This window comes from Mycteria americana, chromosome 6 (genome assembly GCF_035582795.1).
Source record: "Mycteria americana isolate JAX WOST 10 ecotype Jacksonville Zoo and Gardens chromosome 6, USCA_MyAme_1.0, whole genome shotgun sequence".
Lineage (NCBI taxonomy): Eukaryota > Metazoa > Chordata > Aves > Ciconiiformes > Ciconiidae > Mycteria > Mycteria americana.
In genome coordinates this window covers 56,420,566-56,442,446 of record NC_134370.1, presented here as the reverse complement: position 1 = coordinate 56,442,446, position 21,881 = coordinate 56,420,566, and the positions used below count along the sequence as shown (strand labels likewise).

Sequence of the window (21,881 nt, the reverse complement as noted above, 5' to 3'; positions counted from 1 at the left end):
TTTGTTTGGTTGTTTGTTTTTAATGGAGGTCTGATATCCCACAGAGTATGTTTTCATCAATGTTCTAAAGACATTGAGAATACTTTCCAATTTGGACTACATAACTATGGATTTTACTATGTAAATTCTAAGACTACTTGAATATGTGTTTCTTTACCTTTAAAACAGTAGTACAGTCAAAATGCAAAAATGTACATGCAAAAATACATTCAACAACATTTTGTATAGTTACAGTTCTGCCTGATTTACTTTTCTGCTACAGCGCAAGGATACTGGTGTGTGGTCAAGATGTCACATAGCCAGTGGCTCACCCGTTATGTTTGCCGTTAAGAAAGATGTTACGTTTGTGGATTTGCATGTGAGTTTTATTACTACCCATCCTGATTTTTCAGATTATTTTCAAAGCAAGGCACAGTTTGAACTGGCAGCTGTGCTGGTTTAGTCCACTTCTTTCTCATTTGGACTTCAATAGACAAATGTGACATCTCAGTACTTTACTACAATGTTTGTTGCCAGACATGTAAGTTGGGGTACGATCCTTCGAATCTGCACAAGAATCTCCGATTGCCAGTACCATATAATGTCTTGAGAAGAGGAAACTGAATTGTAAGTAGCAACTGTGTTGCAGTAACACCAAAGTTCACAAGCATCCTGATCACACAATGCATAGTCATTCACTTAAATGCTGCATTCCGAAGTTTCCGAAATGCAAAGACCGAAGTTTGAAAAAATCATTTAAGTACCTGCATATCGCAATGTGAATAGGGTACACTAGTGTAGTCTGAATGCAAGCAGTATGCTATTCAGTACATGACCATATAATGTAAACATGTCAATATCTAATATAATATATAAACATATGTACAAACATACATGCAGGTACGATCAAAAGAAAAATGAAAAAGGAAAGATGAAAAAAGAAAACTAGTGCATTTAATATAATTTTACAGAAAGACGGGGTAAGAGCAAATATTTTATCCTCTATCTGATAGCTGACATGGTGTGTACCATAATACAAAATGCAAAGGCTAACATGAAAACATAAAAAGGTATGACAAAATGAGAGGCAGTGCTGATCATGCAAAGGTAAACCTCTCCTCCTCATGTTTTAATATGAATTTTATGTGATTTCTTTTTATATCAGGATGAATTTTGAATTTTTCTTTTTTTTTTTTCTGCCATTTTGGAAACCTTGCTGTGTCAAAGCTCAATGTTATTATTTCAAGCCCTTCCCCCCAGTTTACAACTAACTTCTTTAGTACGAACCTAATGAGCCTGCAGTTGAGTTCCCCCTGTGGGGAAATCCTGTGGGATAGAACCCAGCTCTCCAGGATCTTGGATGTGAGGAAAGACTCAAGCAATGCCGATTTGAGTTAATAGCTTTTATAGTTCTTACTGACTCAAGAGCTAACCCGAGGCTACTCTGCTCTAAACACAAAACCGTCTGTCAGCAAGTGTCCCCATTGATCAAGAATAGTACAGCCAATATGGTACCTATCATCCAGCCTTGTTCTATGTTGCGGTACTTCAGTTTCATACCCATGTGTGCAAAGAAGCATTAAAGACTCCTGCTTTAATTTGGTTTTGTTCCCATCTCTTTGCACACATGTAAATGTATACAGAAAGCCCAGAAATGTCAGCAGAATCAAGACTTAACATTGCCCATTCTGCTGTCCAGTGTGTCCTTGACACTAAAGAACTGGTCATTCCTAAAATGTCTGAGATCTGCAAGTCTCAGATAAGATTTTAATTTGCAAATCCAAACAACTGTGTGAACTAGGAGATATGGGATATGAGTTAGATTACCTTCGAAGTTTTAGGTCACTCTAAAACTATTTGTATGTCCATGAACATTTTAGTCATTTCTACACCATTTCCATGCCTTTCATCTACTTATTTACTATTGTCACTTCATTTTATGTTCTGTCTCTTTCTTCCAACAGGCATTTCTGCTGTCATCACAAGTTCTACAGTTATGACACATATGAGAGTCAGAGAAGGGAAGGTACACTAAAAACTGATTTTAGGTGGGGATATTAAGGCTTATTTACATAGCAGAGGGTCAAGATTTGACTTGAAAGCATTTGTGTTATCAGTCTAGACAGGACTTAGTCTCTAACAGGATCGCTATATTTGTTAGGTAGTGTATACTGGCAAATATTCATATTCTGTTTAGAGTTTTATTTAAACATTCTTTGGTTAGTCGCATATTGTAAAAATAAACTTAGACTGGCTTGCAAAGCCAAGATTAGTGAACAACTGCCTGTGGGACATTAACGTGAAGAGATTACTTTATTCCGCCCTAAGCCAAAAGTCTAAGGGCATTATCGAACAGTCAAGATGACTCTTGTATTACTAAGGCAACAGTTTGCTTGAAGGGCTGTATATATTATCGGGCACGTAATGGTGATGAGGGAGATGGGGGAGGGGGGAGACGACAGTGTTTGTCTTATTACATTTCTGTTTTTCAGATTGCTAGAAAATGTCTTTAGAAACTCAGCTGAATGTTTTGCCATCACAGAAAAAATATCCTCGATTCCAGTATTACTTAACAGTCAACATTTTGTTTACATGCTTTGGTGATATTCACAGAAGAAAACAACAGAATAATCCCATTTCTGTATTTGCAAACTGGACCTGCTTGAAGCTAAACAATATAATTTTTTTTTCATTATTGAAGTTAAATGATGTATTTTAGCAACAAAAAGTATGCAAAAAATAACACTTAGAAGCTAATATTGGCACCCCTCCATATACTTACTACTTGGTAACTCTCCATAAGAACCGGGGAATGAAGGTGTTACTGCTTCTATATTTCGCCATTTGTCATGTACAGATTCTGATTTCTGGGGACTAAAAGAATATGAAACTATTAAAAAAAACCTGAACACACTTACAAAAATCTTATGTCTTAAGGTAGCTTTTTTTCAAGGTAGGTGCTCTGCTATCAGTTACTATCAACCACAATTTAGTTTCTCCTCAGAAGTCACTTGCATTCTTTTGCCCACAACTTGGTATTGAAACGTTCACACGTACACAAATACTAAAAAGTACCATCCATATGCAGGAACTTTACATTTGGCTCAAAACTTATTGTAGTTAACTTTTATGTTGTATTAAAGAAACAAAGTCATATGTGAAGAACTGAATCAAAATATCATTTTCAGAAAGGATTTGTGCTGTTTTTTCTATTATATAGGAAAAAAGTTCAAGGGAAACTAGCAGCTTTATTTTCTAGGTTTCCATTTTTTCACTGTGTTAAATAATTTAGAATCTTATTGCAATACTTGGGATTTCAGTAGATGGCTAAATTTTGGAGACCAGTGTGTATACCTAACTGCTCTTCAGTACTTTGTCACTGACTAACTCAGCAACCTAACCCTCGAAAACAAAGGATGAAGGGGAAAGGAAGTGAAAAACCTCTCCAAACCCTTGCACTATTTTAAACTATTTCTTTTAAATATGTTGCTCTAGTGACCCCGCACAAACTATATTTAGGTGTTGTTTAAAAAGAATATATTTCACCTTCAAATTCACTACAATCAACAGTAAGTCATAGTATTTCAAAAGCTTTGCAATACTAAACAACTCTGAAAGCTTCCAGCTTGAGAGCTTTGTTACAGATACAAATCTCAAAAGGCAGGAAAAAAATTCTTTGAAGATCTTTTCTTCCTAGCTTCTTCCTGTCTCTGTCCCACTTTTATAATCTGACACATTTTACTGCAGGTTCCTTTATTTTCACAGGCTGGGTCAAGTTGCAAAAAAACAACAAACATTTATGAACAACAATTTATAGACTCAGGTCCCAAGTTCTTCCAAAGCCACGTTTTTCATACTTCATTCTTTCTTGTATTATGAACTTTTTTTTGTGAAACTTTCAAGTTATGGTAAAAAAAACCCTGATTTTTTTCTTTTCTTTATTTATTTTTTTTTTTAAAGAACCAAAACAGATTAGTACTGGTCTGATAACACGTGCTTAAAGCATGTCATTCAGCGTTCACTATTTTCACATCCCACAAATTTCATTTATCCAATCAAACAGCTAACAGTTCCCAGAAATACTATAACCTGAAACTGACTGATCCAAAGCACAAGCTGAAAACTGATGATAGCAACTAGTCAAGAGTTTTTCAACCAAATGTTTTTCATTGGGGAATGATGATCTGTCAAGCCCAGGGTTTAAGCAGAAACATATATATACAAACACACGCTAACAAAGACAGAATTTCTACTCAAAATGAGAATACCAGACCCATCCAAGAATACCCAATGACTATGAATTGACCAAATGCGTTTTTCCAGTACTGACTCTACAGATTAAATGTATATATGTGCATGTATTTTATTTAACAAAAAAGAAATTCCTTTCACTCTCCCATAACAGCAAAATCATCAGATATGCCAAAGAACAGGGATTTAACCTTTATTATCGCATTCCCCAGATCAAGACCATAGTTGACTGACACTAAAATAATTCTCTTTACAGCCCAATGAATTTTTCATTGCTATATGCAAAGTGGGCCAGCATTAGCAGAAGAAAGCTGGAATCCCAAAATTATTACTAAACCAGTAGTTAGACACTGTGCTGCATTGCTAGGAATAAAGTCCATTCTTCAGCATCAAAGTAGGCAGAACTATGAATATCAGCTGAATACACATTAAGCAAGTGTCCTACTCACTGGATAATCTGTTCAGATATCCTTTCTCTTGTTTTTAATTTAAAAGTTTAAAAGCTTTGGAGTTTGTACAAGTGTGCTAATAGAAAGTAAACTTTCACAGGATGGAGAAACATTCATGGCTCTGCTGACAGATAAGCTACTGAAAGGAGATCGGAGTGCATTTTCTCTCTCATATTAGTAACTGAATTAGAGTTGTTTGTACTGCAGTAATACTTAGGAGACCAGGACCCTTACAAGCTGTGAAAGCTGTCCTACTAACTCCTTCTGCAAGTAGTGCGGTGAAGTAGATTTCAATACATAGTTTTTTCCCTTGAGCATGCCGTAGTTTTAGCTAAACCAACTGCCCAAACAGGTGTGGCTACATACTGTACTTTTAGAACGCAAACTGGACAAAATAGCATTTGCTTGGTTTCTTTCAAACTTTTAATTACGCAAAAGTACATTATTTTAACAGCTCATCATAACAAAGAAAACTCATTCCAACCCTGAATACAGAGTAAATGATGAATAAGGATAAATCATATAAGAAGATTTATTGAATGAATGAACACAGATTACAATAGTTCATTCAGACCCCAATTATTTGCAAGAGGAAGAGGCGAAATGAAGGCTGAATCCTAAGATGAGGGCAAATAGTCCAAGTCCTATTCATGCTATGCTTATTACTGGGGAGGGCGGAGGAGGGAAGAGGGAAAGGGAACTTCACAAGAAAGGGGCTTTTTCCCTCGGTGGAGAGAGGGAGATAACTTTGCATACACATAACTGGTTTTGAGGCAACACAGAAAGTATAGATACATTCAGATAGCAGTTTCAGATAGCAAAACTATGCCTTTAATACTCAGACACAAAGATAACTATCTCATGGAAGTACATAATGTATGGAATAAGGTTGGTTTGTTTGTCTGTTTTTTTAAAAGAAGTGTCTGAAATATGAAGTTCTTTCCCATGGCTTTAATCCACTTCTCCCACTAATGCTGACACAGTAACATCATCTCATTGGTCCTACTCACACAACTTTGATTCTATGTGAAAATGATGGGGTTTGACTGCAGGGGGACATCATTTGCAGTTTTACGGAGAGTAGGAAGCAGTACAAAATCCTTTACATATGTCAACTGTTCTTATCTTTATTTATTGGGGGAAAAAATAAAAGTGAATTATGACTGACGTGTCTAAATTTCTGAAACAGTTCTTGGAAGGTAGGGGAAAAGATAAACTCTGTGCTCTTATGGGACAGAGCCATGATGAGAAAAAAAATTTCCTGTCACCAGCAGTAAAGAGGAAAATGTCCAGGTGACTAAAACCTCTGAGGTCTCTGTTGATAAAAATGCAGCAAATACAGTCTAGTTCAGATCAAGCTCCCTAAGAGAGAACAGTTTATCCTTTGATAACACAGAAAAATTGTGGCTACTTGTCTGTTTATTTTCTGAATGTGTAAGAGATGAAGAACAAAGAAAGCACAGCCTCAAAAGTAGGCAAGAGTGTGCAAATACAGCCAGGAAAAAGAATTGTGTGTTGTCTCTGTACAGACCCATAGCACTTGCAGTTGCTACTTAGGAACTCAAGAGGAAAACATGGAGCTCAGGGGAAAAAAAACCCCAAAACCCAAAAAACCCCCACAAAAGCAGCACCTCCCCCCCCCCAAAACCCACCAAACCCCACAATCCCCCCCCCCAATCCAAGAAAAGAATTGAATGTATACAATTCAAGTGCTCGTATCCAGAGGAGGCCATTGGGAGGCAACAGCCCATGTTAGAGCATCACAAATGGCACCAAACTAAAACTTAACTACAAGACAGCTATAAATAGATACACTATTCAGCTCTGGAAAAAGAGGTAATACAAACCAAACCACATCGAAATCCCAAATAAAACATTTCAGAGTCTTTGAATAAAATTCATAACTTTTGTAACCAAAATTTATGGCAATTTTTTCTTCCTCTGTTTTGCACAAAAATTCACCTATTTCTGCAAGAGATGCTAGCTTTTATGGCTTTACATTTCCCAGAGAAAACTTCAAATTATATAGTAGTTTTCACTAAAAAAATAATTGTGCATTTTTTCTTGCAATTTTATGGGAGATATATTCCAAAGCCAGGATGTGTATGTCTCGGAAAAACATGTGATTCTGGTATGATGCCTACCTTCAGTTACACAACGTCTTTCCAACAGAGTACTGTAAGACACAATGCAAGCATAAAGTCCTTTCTTGCACGGAAAGGAATTCATGTTCAAGCTGAAATCCTGGAAACAACCTTTCATATAAGAGCTTGTGTTGAATACGGACCAGTAGGCAATGTGATGAGCAGTAAAAGTAACTGAGAAATGTATGTTTGTCTTGCAGGGCGGTGCATATCTCTCGAGATATGCTGAATGCCTAGAGCTTTGTGGAAGATACACAGACATTTGCAGCATCAGGATCAATAATTTTTGTCCTCCTTCTTGCCTCTGGGCCATAGCATCACCAACACTGAAGTTAATTGTCCCTAAAACGCTTAATACAGACCAACCTAGGTTTGCTGAACAACAAAAGTCTGTGGACAATATCCATTGCCTGATTAGTATGCTCTATTTGGCTTAGTCAAATAATGTTGAGCATGCTATTTTTCCTTTAATGCTGAAAAAGCATTTAGTCAATAAATTTGTTTTGAGTAACATAAATGTTATTTGGGATGGTTCTCACAACATAAGGGCTGATGAGGCATTCATTCCCAGTAGCTGCCATTATTACTGGGGGGTTGTAGTTTAGATAGTGTAACTAGGACAGACTGTTCTTGTCTCTCATGTTTTATTTATCTGTGGAGCCAAGGGTTTCACAGTAAAGGAAGTATATTGCTTACAGAGAGTGGAAGTTAAAACAGCACAAATGTGCTAACGCGCATCTCAAAATGTGCCTGAAGAGGCCTCATTATTCTACTTAAACTGCGAGGAAGAGAGAGATCTCTGGAAAAACAGGGTGTGAAGCTGGATAATTCAAGTTCTTGTTCTGTTGAAAAAAGTTTCTCGCATCAGTTCTCATCTGCTAAATAGGATATAAAGATACTTAGCTTTAATCCAATCTCCTTTTGTTTAAAGAATGTCCTATAAAAAAGCTCTAGAGAAAGAATGTAAACGCTATTTCAAAAGTCCTTATTTAAGTGTTTGTTTCATATTTTTCACTTTTTAACCGCTATAAAGGAAGAATAGACTCATAATAAAAAGGTTCTTACCTTTCAATTTCACCTGTAACTGCTGAAGGGATGTTAATTATCCTGTTGATTAAAGCTATTCTGCTAAATAAGAAGAATACTGTTTCCAAGCCCTTTGTTCCATAAACAGTATTCTCAGGTCCATCCTTCTTTCCAGTTTGTCCTTCAGTTGCAGCAAGGTACTTGTTTGATAAATCAAGCACTCTTTCTGAAAACAAGTTGACTACTGCATGTTCTTCTAGCACACCACAATCAGTACATTTCCTTCCTGGCAACGTTAGCGATAGGTGGTTTTCATTTGACAGAAGTCCAAGAGAAACAGGACACTGAAGCCTCAAGATATCTAAGTGTCTAACACAAAGATTGTCTACTTCTTTATCTACGCCCCACGGTAAGAGACATGACAAAAGCAGTTTAGCTGCATCAGTGGTGACATTCACATCAACGTTTCCTGATGGCTGCATTGTGATCTTTCTTGAACTCTTCATTTTTTTCTGTCTTTTCGTGCCACCACTTTCTTCTAAAGGCCTAGCTGCGTTGTTATCCCTACAGACCTGGTTTGAACAAACAGTATCTACTTGCCCATCCACTGGAGATACAGAGCCAGCAGTTTTATTTCTTTTTAATGTCAGTGGCCTTTTCTCAGTAGTACTTTTGGCTCTTTCTAGAGTGTCACAGGCGTGAAATGAATTCGATGACTTTAATCCATTGAGTTGAGAGGACAGCAGAAGTTCTTCAAGTTTTTCCAGATCAAATAAGAGAATATGAAAGTTTGCATTGTTCCATTTTGTCTTAACTGGTAACATAGTAAAGGGCTGTTGGATGCAGCTGGTATCAGTTAACTGAAAGAAAAATATTAAGTGTCCAAACACAAATCCATAGTATTTTGCAATTTTCAAGATATCATCATAGAATTACATATGGAATAGAACAAATCTATTAACTCCGTTAAGCTCAGCTTAATTATATTTATTCGTTTCTTACTAAGGAAAAAGGATTTTCTTCTAAATAGCTTACGGTACACAGAGACATATGCATGTAAATACTATAATACAGGCTCCCTAACATCTTCAATTACACAGCCATGCTGTAGATTGCATACGCCTTTGCCAAAATTCTAGGCTAGTGTTTCTTCTACTAGGTCCCATTTCAAGCTGAAAAGCCTTTAGGAAAGTGTTATATACAGGCGGTTTTCTGTTTTTTTGTGTGTGTTTTGTTTTGTTTGTTTGTTTGTTTTTCTCCAAAAAAATTAATCCAGGGAAACACAAATCATAGAATCATGGAATCATTAAGGTTGGAAAAGACCTGTAAGATCATCTAGTCCAACCGTCAACCCAATACCTCCGTGCCTATTAAACCATGTCCCAAAGTGCCACGTCTACACGTTTTTTGAACTCCTCCAGGGATGGTGACTCCACCACCTCCCTGGGCAGCCTGGTCCAATGCTTGACCACCCTTTCAGTAAAGAAATTTCTCCTAATATCCAATCTAAACCTCTCCTGACTCAACTTGAGGCCATTTCCTCTTGTCCTATCACTAGTTACTTGGGAGAAGAGCCTGACACCCACCTCCTAGTGACAGTTAATGACAAATATTTAAATTTTAAAAGGATGCTCTTAATGTTTCAATAAAACCTATTTTCCTCCTTAATTTTAGTTTTTTCGCTGCATTTTAAAAACATAAAATAAAGTCTGAAACAATAATTCCTTTTAAGCAAAAAAATGAAATAATTTGTAAATATTAACTCTGGGTATCATTAATTTTTCAAAATATATTTTTTCATAGGAAATACAATATTACATAGAATCATAGAACTCACAGAAAGTTTTAATGGAAGGAATGTCTGTAGGTCATCTCAAACCTCCTGTTCTACAGACTTTCATGTCACTGATTTTTATGAAACTGCTGGTATTTCAGAATTCATTTTCTGAGGAAAAAACCCATGACAAATATCCAATTGTAATTTGGAACAAAAATCCTATTACTTCTGCATGCAACTAAAAAACATCAGAAACTGAAGTAAATGATAGAGTTGAATCTTTAAGAATACTCCAATAAATTTCCATTAGAAAGACAAAACTCTAAACTTTTGTCTGAGATACTTCAGATGAGTTTGTAGAAGAGCAACTACTTTCTTTGACAGGAATCATTATGCTGCACTACCAACCGGCATTCCAAGAACGTACTGGAAGGATCATTGTCCTGGTTTCGGCTGGGATAGAGTTAATTTTCTTCCTAGTAGCTGGTATAGTGCTGTGCTTTGGATTTTAGTATGAGAATAATATTGATAACACGCTGATGTTTTGGCTGTCGCTAAGCGGTGTTTACATTGGTCAAGGACTTTTTTTTTCCTTCAGCTCCCCATGCTCTGCCAGGTGCCCAAGAAGCTGGGAGGGGGCACAGCCAGGACAGCTGATCCAAACTGACCAAAGGGCTATTCCATACCATAGGATGTCATGCCCAGTATATAAACTGGGGGAGTTGGCCAGGGGGTAGCGATCGCTGCTCGGGGACTGGCTGGGCGTCGGTCGGCGGGTGGTGAGCAGTTGTATCTTTTTTTTTTTTTTTAATTATTATCATCCCCCCCCCCCCCCCCCCCTTCCCTCCCTTGGGTTTTGTTCCTCTCTCTCTCTCTCTCTCTCTCTCGTTGTTTTCCTTCTCATTATAATTCATTATTATTATTACTATTATTTTGTTCCAATTATTAAACTGTTCTTATCTCAACCCTCGAGTTTTCTTACTTTTGCTCTTCTGAGTCTCTCCCCCATCCCACCGGCGGGGAGTGAGCGAGCGGCTGCGTGGTACTTAGCTGCCGGCTGGGGCTAAACCACGACAGTCATCCAACGGTAAAGTTAAGTTATGAGATTGTGACACATCATCTCAAATCAGAATCCTGCTGTATCTATTAAAGAGATATCTTTTACTTTTGGAGGAAGAGCAGACATGAGGGAGTATAAATTCCTCATTGACGCTTTTCCACTTTTAAGCTCTTTGACTTGTACGCTTTTATTGTCCTGCACAAGACTACGCTCTCAGCACTGTGTTCAGTCTATTTCACTACAAGCAAGCACGTGCAAGCAGAAAGATAGCATCAAGAAGCAACTTTTCAGCCCAGTGATACTTTTGCAAACAATCATGCCAGCTTCCATATCACAAGTGATATAGACTTTTCTAGATCACTGTTAGTTTTAATTTTCTTGTGATAATTAGAAATATTCCAGTAATGCAGAGAACAGTTTCTGCTGAAAATAGCTGAATCTTAAAAGAAACCATCAAGTGTTAGTAAACAGGGCAACAGCTGGCCTTAACTTGAATGCAAAGTTGACTAACTCATCTGTCTCAAGACCGCTCCTTACCTAATTCCTTTTACATTACAAACGATTATTTTATAGGATTAGCTACTTTTAAATTGTTAATATTGCTCTTACAAATAAGACAAGGAAAAAATTTGACTCTATAACCTATAAGTTATTTGACTATTTAGTTTTGGGTAATAATATAATTTGGCTTTCTGTTATTTAGAGAATGATGCTCCCACCAGATGAGGATGCACTCTAAATACATAATCTTATTTAAAGATCTCCATAGGGAGTCATAAGTAAGAGATTATAACTGCTTGTTCAGGTTTTCTTCTTATCCCTTTCCTTTTTCCTTTTTAAAAAATAATACATTGCAGTTAAGCACTAGGATTATTTTAATCTTTAATTATGCTGTTTCCTAACACATAGAGAACTGTTTCCTAACACATAGAGAGAACCCCATGGAATGCAAACACTGGAATTCACAAGCTAGGTTGGACATTTATAGAAGCTATTATTTGGCCCATCATTTTCATTTTCTCTGTTCTATACATTCATATTTCGTTGATCAACATTTAGAAACCTTTAGGAAAATCACCATCCAAAGGAAAATACTGTGACCACGTCAATCTATTGAGGCATCTGGTGATGCTACTGCGTGTGAAGTCACAATAAATGTTTATTGGCAATATGAAAGCTTATTGATATTGATCCTAAAAGCATCTACCAAGTTATGTTAGCTCTCTGCCATAGGCATTTCATTCCAATGAAAGAAGGTGGACATGTAAAGCTTTATACATAAAACACTATTTAGGAAATATGGACAAGCTATTCTCTGTACCAGAAGATGATAGAAAATGGAAGGAAACCCATAAAACTAACTATGAACTAGAAAGCTAGCAATAGCATTTGATGATGGATATTGAAAATCAGATTAAAATATATTTACATTTTGTACTGGGCCTTTCCTGAAGTTCCAAAAGTATTTAGCAAAAATAAATCCTACTACATTCAGCTAAATATTGCCATTATCTTTAATTTTTTTTTAAATGTACACATTAAGAGTTTAGTAACTTTGTGTCAAAAAATAGGCTAACAACAAAGCATGACTGGTGTCTGAACCATACAGTCCAACTTTGAGGCCTCCCTGTTGCCAACATACAGGCTTCGGTAAAGAAAAGATCCCTTTTTCTTTCCTTTCTGACTATGTTTGCTCAACTCAGATTCAGTTATCACAGGATCATCTTTCAAACCCAAACTGCTTAAGCAGATAGTATTCCATATATCCAAATATCAAGCTATTCAAGTCTTACTATTCTCCCAGTGAATTTCAAATGATCATGTCAAGAAAGAGTTAATTTAGTAATATAGAGACTTCCTTCAATTCTGCAAGTTAAATGACCACCACACTATGATGTCCTGAACAGAACCTACAGATTTGGATAATCATCATTTTGAAAGACAGTACAGAGGCATCTTTACTAGTCTACCATTGCTAGTTTTAAATTTTATTTTTGACATGGCCAACTTTCTGATTCCCTATTTAGAGGTCTCCCATGACCAATGTTCAATCTACTTTTATTATTTAGCTGAAAAATTGGGAAGATTTTTTTAATTATTTATTTTAAAAATCTTCTGGAAGCTATTACAGAGAGGGCAAACTGTATGACTTTTCATAGCTTCAGTAATTTTATCCAGATTTTGAAAGCTGATCTTTGTCTTCTTTGTTGTTGTCCAAGTGTATGAATCTAAAATAACTATAAATGTTAAGGTCCCCTGATGTAGTTCAGTTGTGGAAAGCTGCAGAACGTGCTACTTCCTTTTTGTGCATCACTAGCAGTAAGTCTAACAAGGAGTTACTCCAAAGGAGGTGTATGTTAGTCAAAGAAAACTTCAATAATAGGAAAAGTCATGTTTTCATAAAGTGTAAAAATTGTCATGCTCAGGGCTAAAACCAGGTGTTTATCATCATGATACAGCTTTACCACTTATTTTTGTTGGAAACTGAGAAGTAGGAAGCACTTTATTTTATTTTGTGTATGCATGCATTATCTCAAAATTAATCTAATAGTACCATCAGGCATTTAACTTAAAATGTTGGCTAGTCCCTAACAAAAACTGGTGAATAGTAGCTCATGAGGCTTCTATAATTAACTATTAGATCTTAATTTAAACATTTCCAAATCCCAAACTAAAATAGCCTATTTTTTTTTTTTTTTTTTTTTTAGAATTAACAAATCCCTGAACCTGAATACTTTAGTAATAAGGCCAGGCCTCCTTTGTTCAAAGTAAAGTTGTTTATGTGCTGATAACATTCCTGCTTAACAACTGGAACTTGGAACATTTTTACTGCTTGGAGAGATCTGCATTGCTTGATAAGGCTCCCTATAAGGCCTTCACCTGTAAGCTTTAAAGAAGCAAGAAGCCTGGCTACAGACCAAAACTATATCCTGAGACTCATGAACCTCTTCTGCATCATCTCTGACTGACCCACAGCAGAACAAGGTTTCAACATCCAGGAAAGAGCCAGAATCAGGGAGGCTTTGAAATGGCAAGCTATATTCCACACATGGCAACTATCACCGCTGTAATAGCTTCCTAGTTTGCCACTGAAGATGTCTGAGCCAGGACAAGAGAGCGAATAGACTATTTCAGTTGGAAGGGACCTACAACCATCAACTAGTCCAACTGGCTGACCAATTCAGGACTGACCACAAGGTAAAGCACGTTGTTAAGGGCATTGTCCAAATGCCTCAAACACTGACAGGCTTGGGGCACTGACCACCTCTCTAGGAAGCCCGTTCCACTGTTTGACACTCCCTCGGTAAAGAAGTGCTTCCTAATGTCCAGTCTAAACCTCCCCTGACACAGCTTTGAACCCTTCCCACATGTCCTATCACTGGATACCAGGCAGAAGAGCTCAGCACCTCCCTCTCCACTTCCCCTCCTGAGGAAGCTGTAGAGAGTAATGAGGTCACCCCTCAGCCTCCTTTTCTCCAAACTAGACAAGCCCAAAGTCCTTAGCCACTCCTCATAGGACATGCCTTCCAGCCCTTCCACCAGCTTTGTTGCTCTCTGGATGCATTCAAGGACCTTCACATCCTTCTTAAAGGATGGCACAACAAACTTTGAAGACTGACTTCAATTGATTTCTTCTGGCATGGAATCCATTCCTGCTCCACAACCTACAAGCCTGTTCTAACTCTTTTCTTCTCCCTTTACACATCTTTACCAAACCACCTTAGCACCCAAAGAAAAATCTGCCCATGTCTATGAGAAGGGTGGAGGCAGGGGGCTATCCTTACTGTGGCCCCCAAATACAAAAATACATGCCATTATCTTTAACAGGTTTAAGACAGACATACCACATAAAAATTTCATGGGAAGTACAATCCAAGTGTTATTTTACCTAGCTGCTTTCTCTTCTCTAAAGGCCTTTTTCCACTGGGATCCAACTTGTTCTAGGAACACTATTCCACTTAAAATACACACTTCCATTAGCTGGCAGGGATTCCCATACTGTTTCAGCTCCTCATATATACATACTTTCTCTACACACCAGCTTTCTTCACCAGATGCATTCTATTGTAGGTTTTGTGCTAAAATCAGATTTGACAAAAAATGGCCTTGACATTCATTCTACATAAACGAAATAATGTGGCAAAATCACATGGTAGATTTTTAGAAGGCAAACCAGACTCAAAACCTACTTAGACATCGCACTGATATCACTGAAAATAAATTGCTCAGTTCTCACAGCATGGGTAGTATCAACTTCTACGTAAAACAAATCCTGAAGTATTAAACATGATTTTTTTCTTACAGACTTTTGGCTTTCTTTCTCCATTGTGCTCTCACTTTATCCCAAACGTAACAGGATGAAAATGACAGAAAATTGGTCCCGAAGTTCCCAGTGCCTGCAGGATGAATCATGCTCTATAAAGCGTAAATGTGAGTTATTCTGCTGATTCTAATCAGTTTTTTTTAATGATGTAGTATTCAAGGGGTTTAATTGTGTTCCTTTGAGCTTTCTCTTGAGAAAGAGTATATTTTGATCCATTAACATTAAACAAGTCAGAAAAAAAAGATCAGTTCCCTCCTTTATCCACTACTTGCCACCTGCAAAGGCTCAAGGAAATATCAGACAAAAATTGAACAACTTCATTTTGGGTGAAATTTTAGTTAGATTTGGGGCAGTGGGGATGAGCTTAATGGAAGTATTGTCAAAGGAGACTGGAAGATTCTTTCATCAACAGAAGCTGCACTGCTTATAATTTTTTGGGGGTGGGGGATTTTCTCTCTCTTATGTCCGAGATTTTTTGGCAAATTTATACTTTTCTATTTTGACAGTCATTAGACTATTGGAATTAAACTATAGACTAATTCGTCCGTTCACAGGACGACTACAACAGCACGCTTCTGTACATGATAAAAGTCTGTCAGATAAGCGAGACTTCCTCTTCTAAAGAGTAATTAGTTCATTATTAAATATATTTACTGTAAAGAAATCTGCTAATTTAATCAGTAAAATACCACCACCCTACTGTCTGCTCTTGTGTATTCAATGAAGACATCATGTGAACAAAGTACATGTACTTCACCCTTTCAAACAAGTATTTTTAAGCAAAACCCAATATAGAATCATTAAAACCACTGCATCTTACAGTCTTTAAGAAGTTTCTTGACACAATAATTTCTAAAATATCACAATGAAGCTTGAGAATACAGTAACAATATGTTTATTTCAATGAAATTAACACTTTCTCATCTGTCTTTGCTGTAATCTGACCTTTAATTATACTACAAAGACAATAGAAATTTTAAAGAGCATTTACATGTTTGAATCACTTACTGTTCATTACTTCTGTGGCAATCAATAACATTGACAATAAATAGGATTATTTTTAAAAAAAAAACTTAAAATGTGAAGAACCTCAGTTACAGAAATGAAAGAGGAGGGTGGGGCAGTAGAATTTTCCAACCAAAATGTATTGAAGGCTAAGAATTTCTGTATCTTGATCATGCCAGTCACTGGAATGTCAACAGAAGTTCAGAGCTCCTAACTTTTCTCAGAATCACATCTCATCATTGGTCTGGCTCTAGGCTCACAAAAAATAAGCATGTCACAGCTGCTCGTAAAGTTATTTAGCTACTCCTACCCTCTTACATTTGTACTTCATGGAGCTGGGAGAACTGTTTTAACTGAAGCATGGCTACCACACCTAGGGGTCTTAAACATTAACTTACATTGCCAGTGACAGCTCTATTCTATTCTCCATCTTTGATTGTAGGAAGCAATAAGTGTGTTTGGTTTGGTTTGTTTTGGGCTTGCCTTTTTTTTTTTTAAATACAGAATAGCTTAGTAAATGTCTTTACCTGCACAGACATTTTTTCTCTTTAACCTTTTTAAAGAAAATAGTAGCATTAATATATGTAAGAGACAGAGTTATGTTTTGGGGACATGTCTGCAGGTGCTATCTCACACAGTTTTGCAAAACAGGAAACCTGTAATTGTCTCAGAAAACAAATACATAAACAATGCACAAAATGGCTGGCATAGTGTAAATTAAAGCATTAAATTCATTTCTAAATCCTCTGAGCCCTCAGTTGCTAGAGATGGTAGTCGATAGTAGTAAAAAAAATTGCCTCCTTGAAATGTGCTTGGTGGACAGCAGCTTGATGATTGGCAGCACAAATAGAAGACAAACGAGAAAGCCTTCAATCTGCAGCTGATGCACAGGAAGAACATGGGGAGCTGAGTTTACAATAGAGAAAACATTACCAAGCTAATGGCACAGGCAATCATTTGACCACCATGCATCTCTGATAGCAGCAGGGCATCCATTTTCAGTTAAGTGTTAGAGTACCTTTTTGCTTTCTCTGACCACTGCAGGGGTAAAACAACCTAGTGCGTGAAACCCACTGACTGGTAATAAATTACTATATTGGATACTTTTTGTTTTCTTTCAGCAATGACTTTACTGTGTATTCCTGCTATCATTACCAATTAAAGTGGAGATCGCGTTAGCAAGCTATATCTAACTGTATATCAGTCCCTATGCTCCAATTGCTTTGGCAAGTATCACAGGGTCAAGAGGCTCCTTTGACCTTTATCAGCTAAGTCTCTCTGACCACTCACTATTTGAGGCAATCTCAGCTGAACAGATGGACACTTTTGCAGACTCTATAAAGCTTAGAATATAAAGATAAATGAAATTGTGTTTGGGGCTTCAAACTGGTTTATGAGCATAAAATATTGTTAGCAAGTTCCACAAAAATCGCAGATTTCAAATAGCACATCTTAAACCTATACCATAAACACAACACCTTTACTTACTAGGAAACTGTATTTTTTTGTTGGAGCTTCTACAGATAAAACTAAAAACTTGATATAACCTACATGTCTAGTTAGTACAAAGTCACTTCTGAATTTAGAAAGCCTAATTTAATTACTTTAATCATTAAAAGACAAGCAATAAGAGAATTTAATATAGTCTTTCACCATGACAGTCAGTTAGAGCAGCACACAGCACATGATAAATCAGATCATTCAGTGGAAGAATACTAACAGTTGGATACTACACAGCATTCAGAGAAGGCTTGAACCTTCATTTCCAATTTCCCTATCTTAAGTTTCTTAAAAGCCCTTACTCTTTAAATTACTGCACCAAAGTTTTAGTCATACAGCACAAGATAAATGGTGATGCCTAGGTGATGCTTGAAGAACTGGTAATATTTAGACATAAATGTGGTCTTGCGATCATATTTATGTATTTGTAACAGAAAAATATTGTTCAACAATAACATTGAATAGTCTTTTGTTTGAGCTAAATCACATCAGCAAACCTGCCTTGTTAAGTTCATAACCTTAAGTAACAAAGGTTATACAGGCTTAACTTGATTTAGTGTTGAAAATTTCTTAAATTGGATAAAACCATGGGATTTTTTTTTTAAGCCTGGCTTGGTTTCAGAAGAGTAAATTCCCAAGAGATAAAATTCTGATCTGCATCTTTCTGCAGGATGTTGTGGATGTTTCATAGGGGTACTGCCCCAAAACATTTTTTAGTCCTTCATTCCAGTATCATCCCAATTCAACCAACAATTCAAAACAGTCCTACTATCAATGAACCCACTGTCATTTGCAAATACACAGCTGTCTTATTTTCTGGCTCAGTTGAAAGCATGAACAATCCAAGATATGTGCAACGACGCATTTAGTTAAAAATAGTTACAAACAGCAGGTATATAATTGAAATAGCTCTTAAACATACACCATCTCTAGAAGAACCTGCATAGGAAGAAAGGATGCAAATTACCAGCCACACTTTTATCTCCACATAAAGAACATATGCACCTTCTAATCCAATATAGCTCCGATCGGCAATCCACACATGCACACTCTCCTATGTCTAACCCTGCCTACCTCCTGGAGCTTCAAATTTGGGAGCATGTGAACAATTTCTGTCACTAAAATTATCCATAGCCTCCCAAAGTAGGAAGACAGGTCAGGCCTACCCTCTCCAAAGCAATGATGGCCTTATGCATAGGGTGAGGATCATACAGAGTAAAGGTATTACCATACCAAGGTCATTCATCTTCCTTACCTTCAGACACTTCACTTAGTCATAGAACAGAGGATCCTCTTGAGGGGGGCATTCACAACTTTTTTCTTATTCATTTCATCTTTTTAAACCTCAGTACTCACATAATAAAGAACCAAGTGTAAAAAGCCTGGAGTCAATAGCGGCGCCCCAGTTTGCTTTCATATGCAATCTATGCTTGACCTGAAGCTTCATCATTTGGACAATGCTGTCCCAAACAAAGGTGTCAATTCGTGATGAATTTTCCCATATGAACTAGTTTAAAGAAACTGCTTTAAACTTGCCTTACATTACTTTTATTACAACAGCTCTGGTCATATTACTGAGGATACCCAGATCGTCCCTAAGAATCCATCTCCCACTCAGAAAAGGCTACCATATTTTTTTGAGCTTACATCACCAATGTTTATCAATTTAACTGCAACATAAGCAGAGTCAACCTCTTTACTTCTAACACTATAATCTTTCTCCCTTTTTTTTTAAATCCCAGTGGAGAATGTTACTATCTTCGCAGCACTTCGAACAGTAATTCTGGCATCACTCCTGATGAGTCTGTGGCACAATGTTAAGTAATTAAGCCAAGGAGTCTTCAAGTGCAAGCTGTGTGATGAATAGACTAAGCAACTGGATAAACCCCCCTTTTTATCATGTATGGAAGACCATCAGACAGATTGTTGGCCAGATGGATCTACTGGGCACAAGAAATTTTTAATTGCTCATGAAGAATTGCTAACACATCTATTGATCAATGTAGAGACCTGGTATGAAGAATAAACGTTTCTCATTTTATTTTCATGTCTACACTGTCTGTCTGTCTCTCCATCACAAATGCTGAACTTAAATTTTTCATTGGATTTAATGCAAGTGTACATATAAAAGTGATCCTGGAGACAAATCATAACATGATATCAAAAGAATAACTGGTAAGTAAAGCTAATATACAGAATATTCTTCACATTAGTTTTCAACAGCAGGAAAAAAAGTCTACATTTTGTTTTTCAGGAAAATATTTGAAGAAATATATATGATATATAGACAACTTTATACAGACAACTTTTGCTTTGCTCTAGAATTCATATCACTACCTGTCTGGGCACACGCTATCAGAAAGGCAATTCTAAACACAATACCTTTGAAAAAGTCTCTTCTAACATTTTTATTATAGAAAGAATATAAAAATGAACTGGAGATCCACTCATCTCAAAACAAGATCCATCTTTGACATGGACAGTCTCTACACCATGAAAAGTTTAGATGAAAAGGAATGATAAAGTGTTTTTAAATGAAGTCTTATTAATTTATATATTCAGTATTGAAATACTCCATCTATATCTTAATATATTAACTTATCTTGAATGTAGAAGCAAATTCCCTAACCATATCTTTAGAAACATATAGGGCTCAGCAATGGGTGGTAGCCAAAACATTTTCAGCCTCACTCAGCACTTAGGAAAAGCCATAAGATGGAACATCTCCCATGTTTCCTAGATCATCAACTGGACAAACAATGCTACAGCAATCTACAAAACACAGACTATGGACTTATGGATCTAGGAATTATTATACTGAACAATTTACTGGATGAACGAACATCCAAATATCTGTGGGAATAACGCTGAACACAGAGATACTGCCAACACGACCTTAGAAGGAGGGTAAAAGCATGAAAATATTGCTTTGTCCTAAGAAGGACTGATTTATATATATAAAAATAAAGTTACCAACCCATGGCTGGCTGCTGACTCCAACTGAAATAACATATTTGCCCTGGGCTGCTCTGATAGTGCATTTCCCATATTGGATTGTAAGAGTCCCACCCATAACATTTATCTACGTAAAATGTATTAGATGAAATCCTAAGCAAGTGACTTTCTACTAAAGAACAAAAAAAAATCGTGGGATTAAATTCTTAAATATTAAAATCCTATCTATCCTAGAAAATGCCATTCTTGAAAACTCAGGAATAGGCAAGCTGGGCTTTCTTCAGATCCTATATCATTCTAGGATGTATCAGGACAGCAGCTAAGTCTCTGTTCCCATAGATTTCATACTGTTCTTTCCTTGAGAGCTGTTCAATCTTACTGAAGGCAGTAGAACTGCACAGGCTTCCAAGAGGACAATATTTGCAAACATTCTCAGACATATCTGGTTGGCTGATTCATCCTTTCCCATAAGTATTGCACGAACCTAATCTGACCACCATAACAAATTAAGGTTTGAGTATTAATATGTAGAAAAACATGTCAAGAGAATGGAAGTGTAACCACTGCTGTTGCTCTGTTTGTTTTAAATTGAACCACAGTTTATCTTAGTATTTTATTTCTGCTGTTTAACTGAGACAAGAGATTCAATTAGTTATCAGAAGGAAGCTAGCAGATAGCAAGTCTTTCTTTTGCAGAGTAAGGTTTGGTGTTGCAAGTCCTAGTTCTGTATTTGCATTGAAGGTGCCAATATATTTCTGAAAAAGTCACTGCTCTTTTTTTTAATAGGTGAGGTGGAAACCTAGGAAAAATCTCACAGATCTGAATTCTTGTTGATACTTTTCTTCACTAAAATAATACTAATTAAACTATAAGAGACCAGGAACTTAATGTTTAGAATAGAAAAGATGATTATCACAAGTGTAAGGGTTCCGCCATCCTCCTGTCATGAATGGTGAAGAATTCTCAAAAACATCACTGGACAACATGAAAATGTAAAGTTTATAACAAAGATGATGTAATTTATTTTAGAATTATTAGAATTAGGTAGAGCATTTACAAGGAAAATCAGGTAGGCTGATCTACAGAAGAAATCGCATCTTAGGGACTAGAAAGTAGTAAAGGTAAAATGTAAGATTGGAAAATTCAAACTGTACGTGACTCCACACCCAGAACTAAAAGAAACAATCATAAGTGGAGAAGAAGATATCCTGAGCAGCACTTCAGTAGGACAAACATACAGTTTCTATCCATAAAGATATGTCCCTAAAAAAAAAATACAAACTTTGCTAGAGTTTCCAAGGGACCAAGAAGCGAACTGTAGCATGACAGTTGAGGTACGGGAGAAGATGAAGAGGAAGACAGCAACAGCTACATTAGCTTCAATAAATGGTCCTTCAATGTGAAATACTTC

The 21,881-nt window shown here is 36.6% G+C and overlaps 1 protein-coding gene across 7 annotated transcripts in view; it reads right to left on the bottom strand.

Annotated features, from left to right (window-relative positions):
* WDR72 (WD repeat domain 72) overlaps positions 1 to 21,881 on the bottom strand; it is a 128,809-nt gene that overhangs the window by 51,561 nt on the left and 55,367 nt on the right. For all 7 annotated transcript variants that reach the window (XM_075506002.1, XM_075506005.1, XM_075506006.1 and 4 more), the window contains 2 exons: positions 7,889 to 8,709; positions 2,762 to 2,853 (listed from right to left, as the gene is read on the bottom strand). In XM_075506002.1, the coding sequence (XP_075362117.1) occupies positions 2,762 to 2,853; positions 7,889 to 8,709 (913 nt within the window). The remainder of the gene's footprint in view (positions 1 to 2,761; positions 2,854 to 7,888; positions 8,710 to 21,881) is intronic.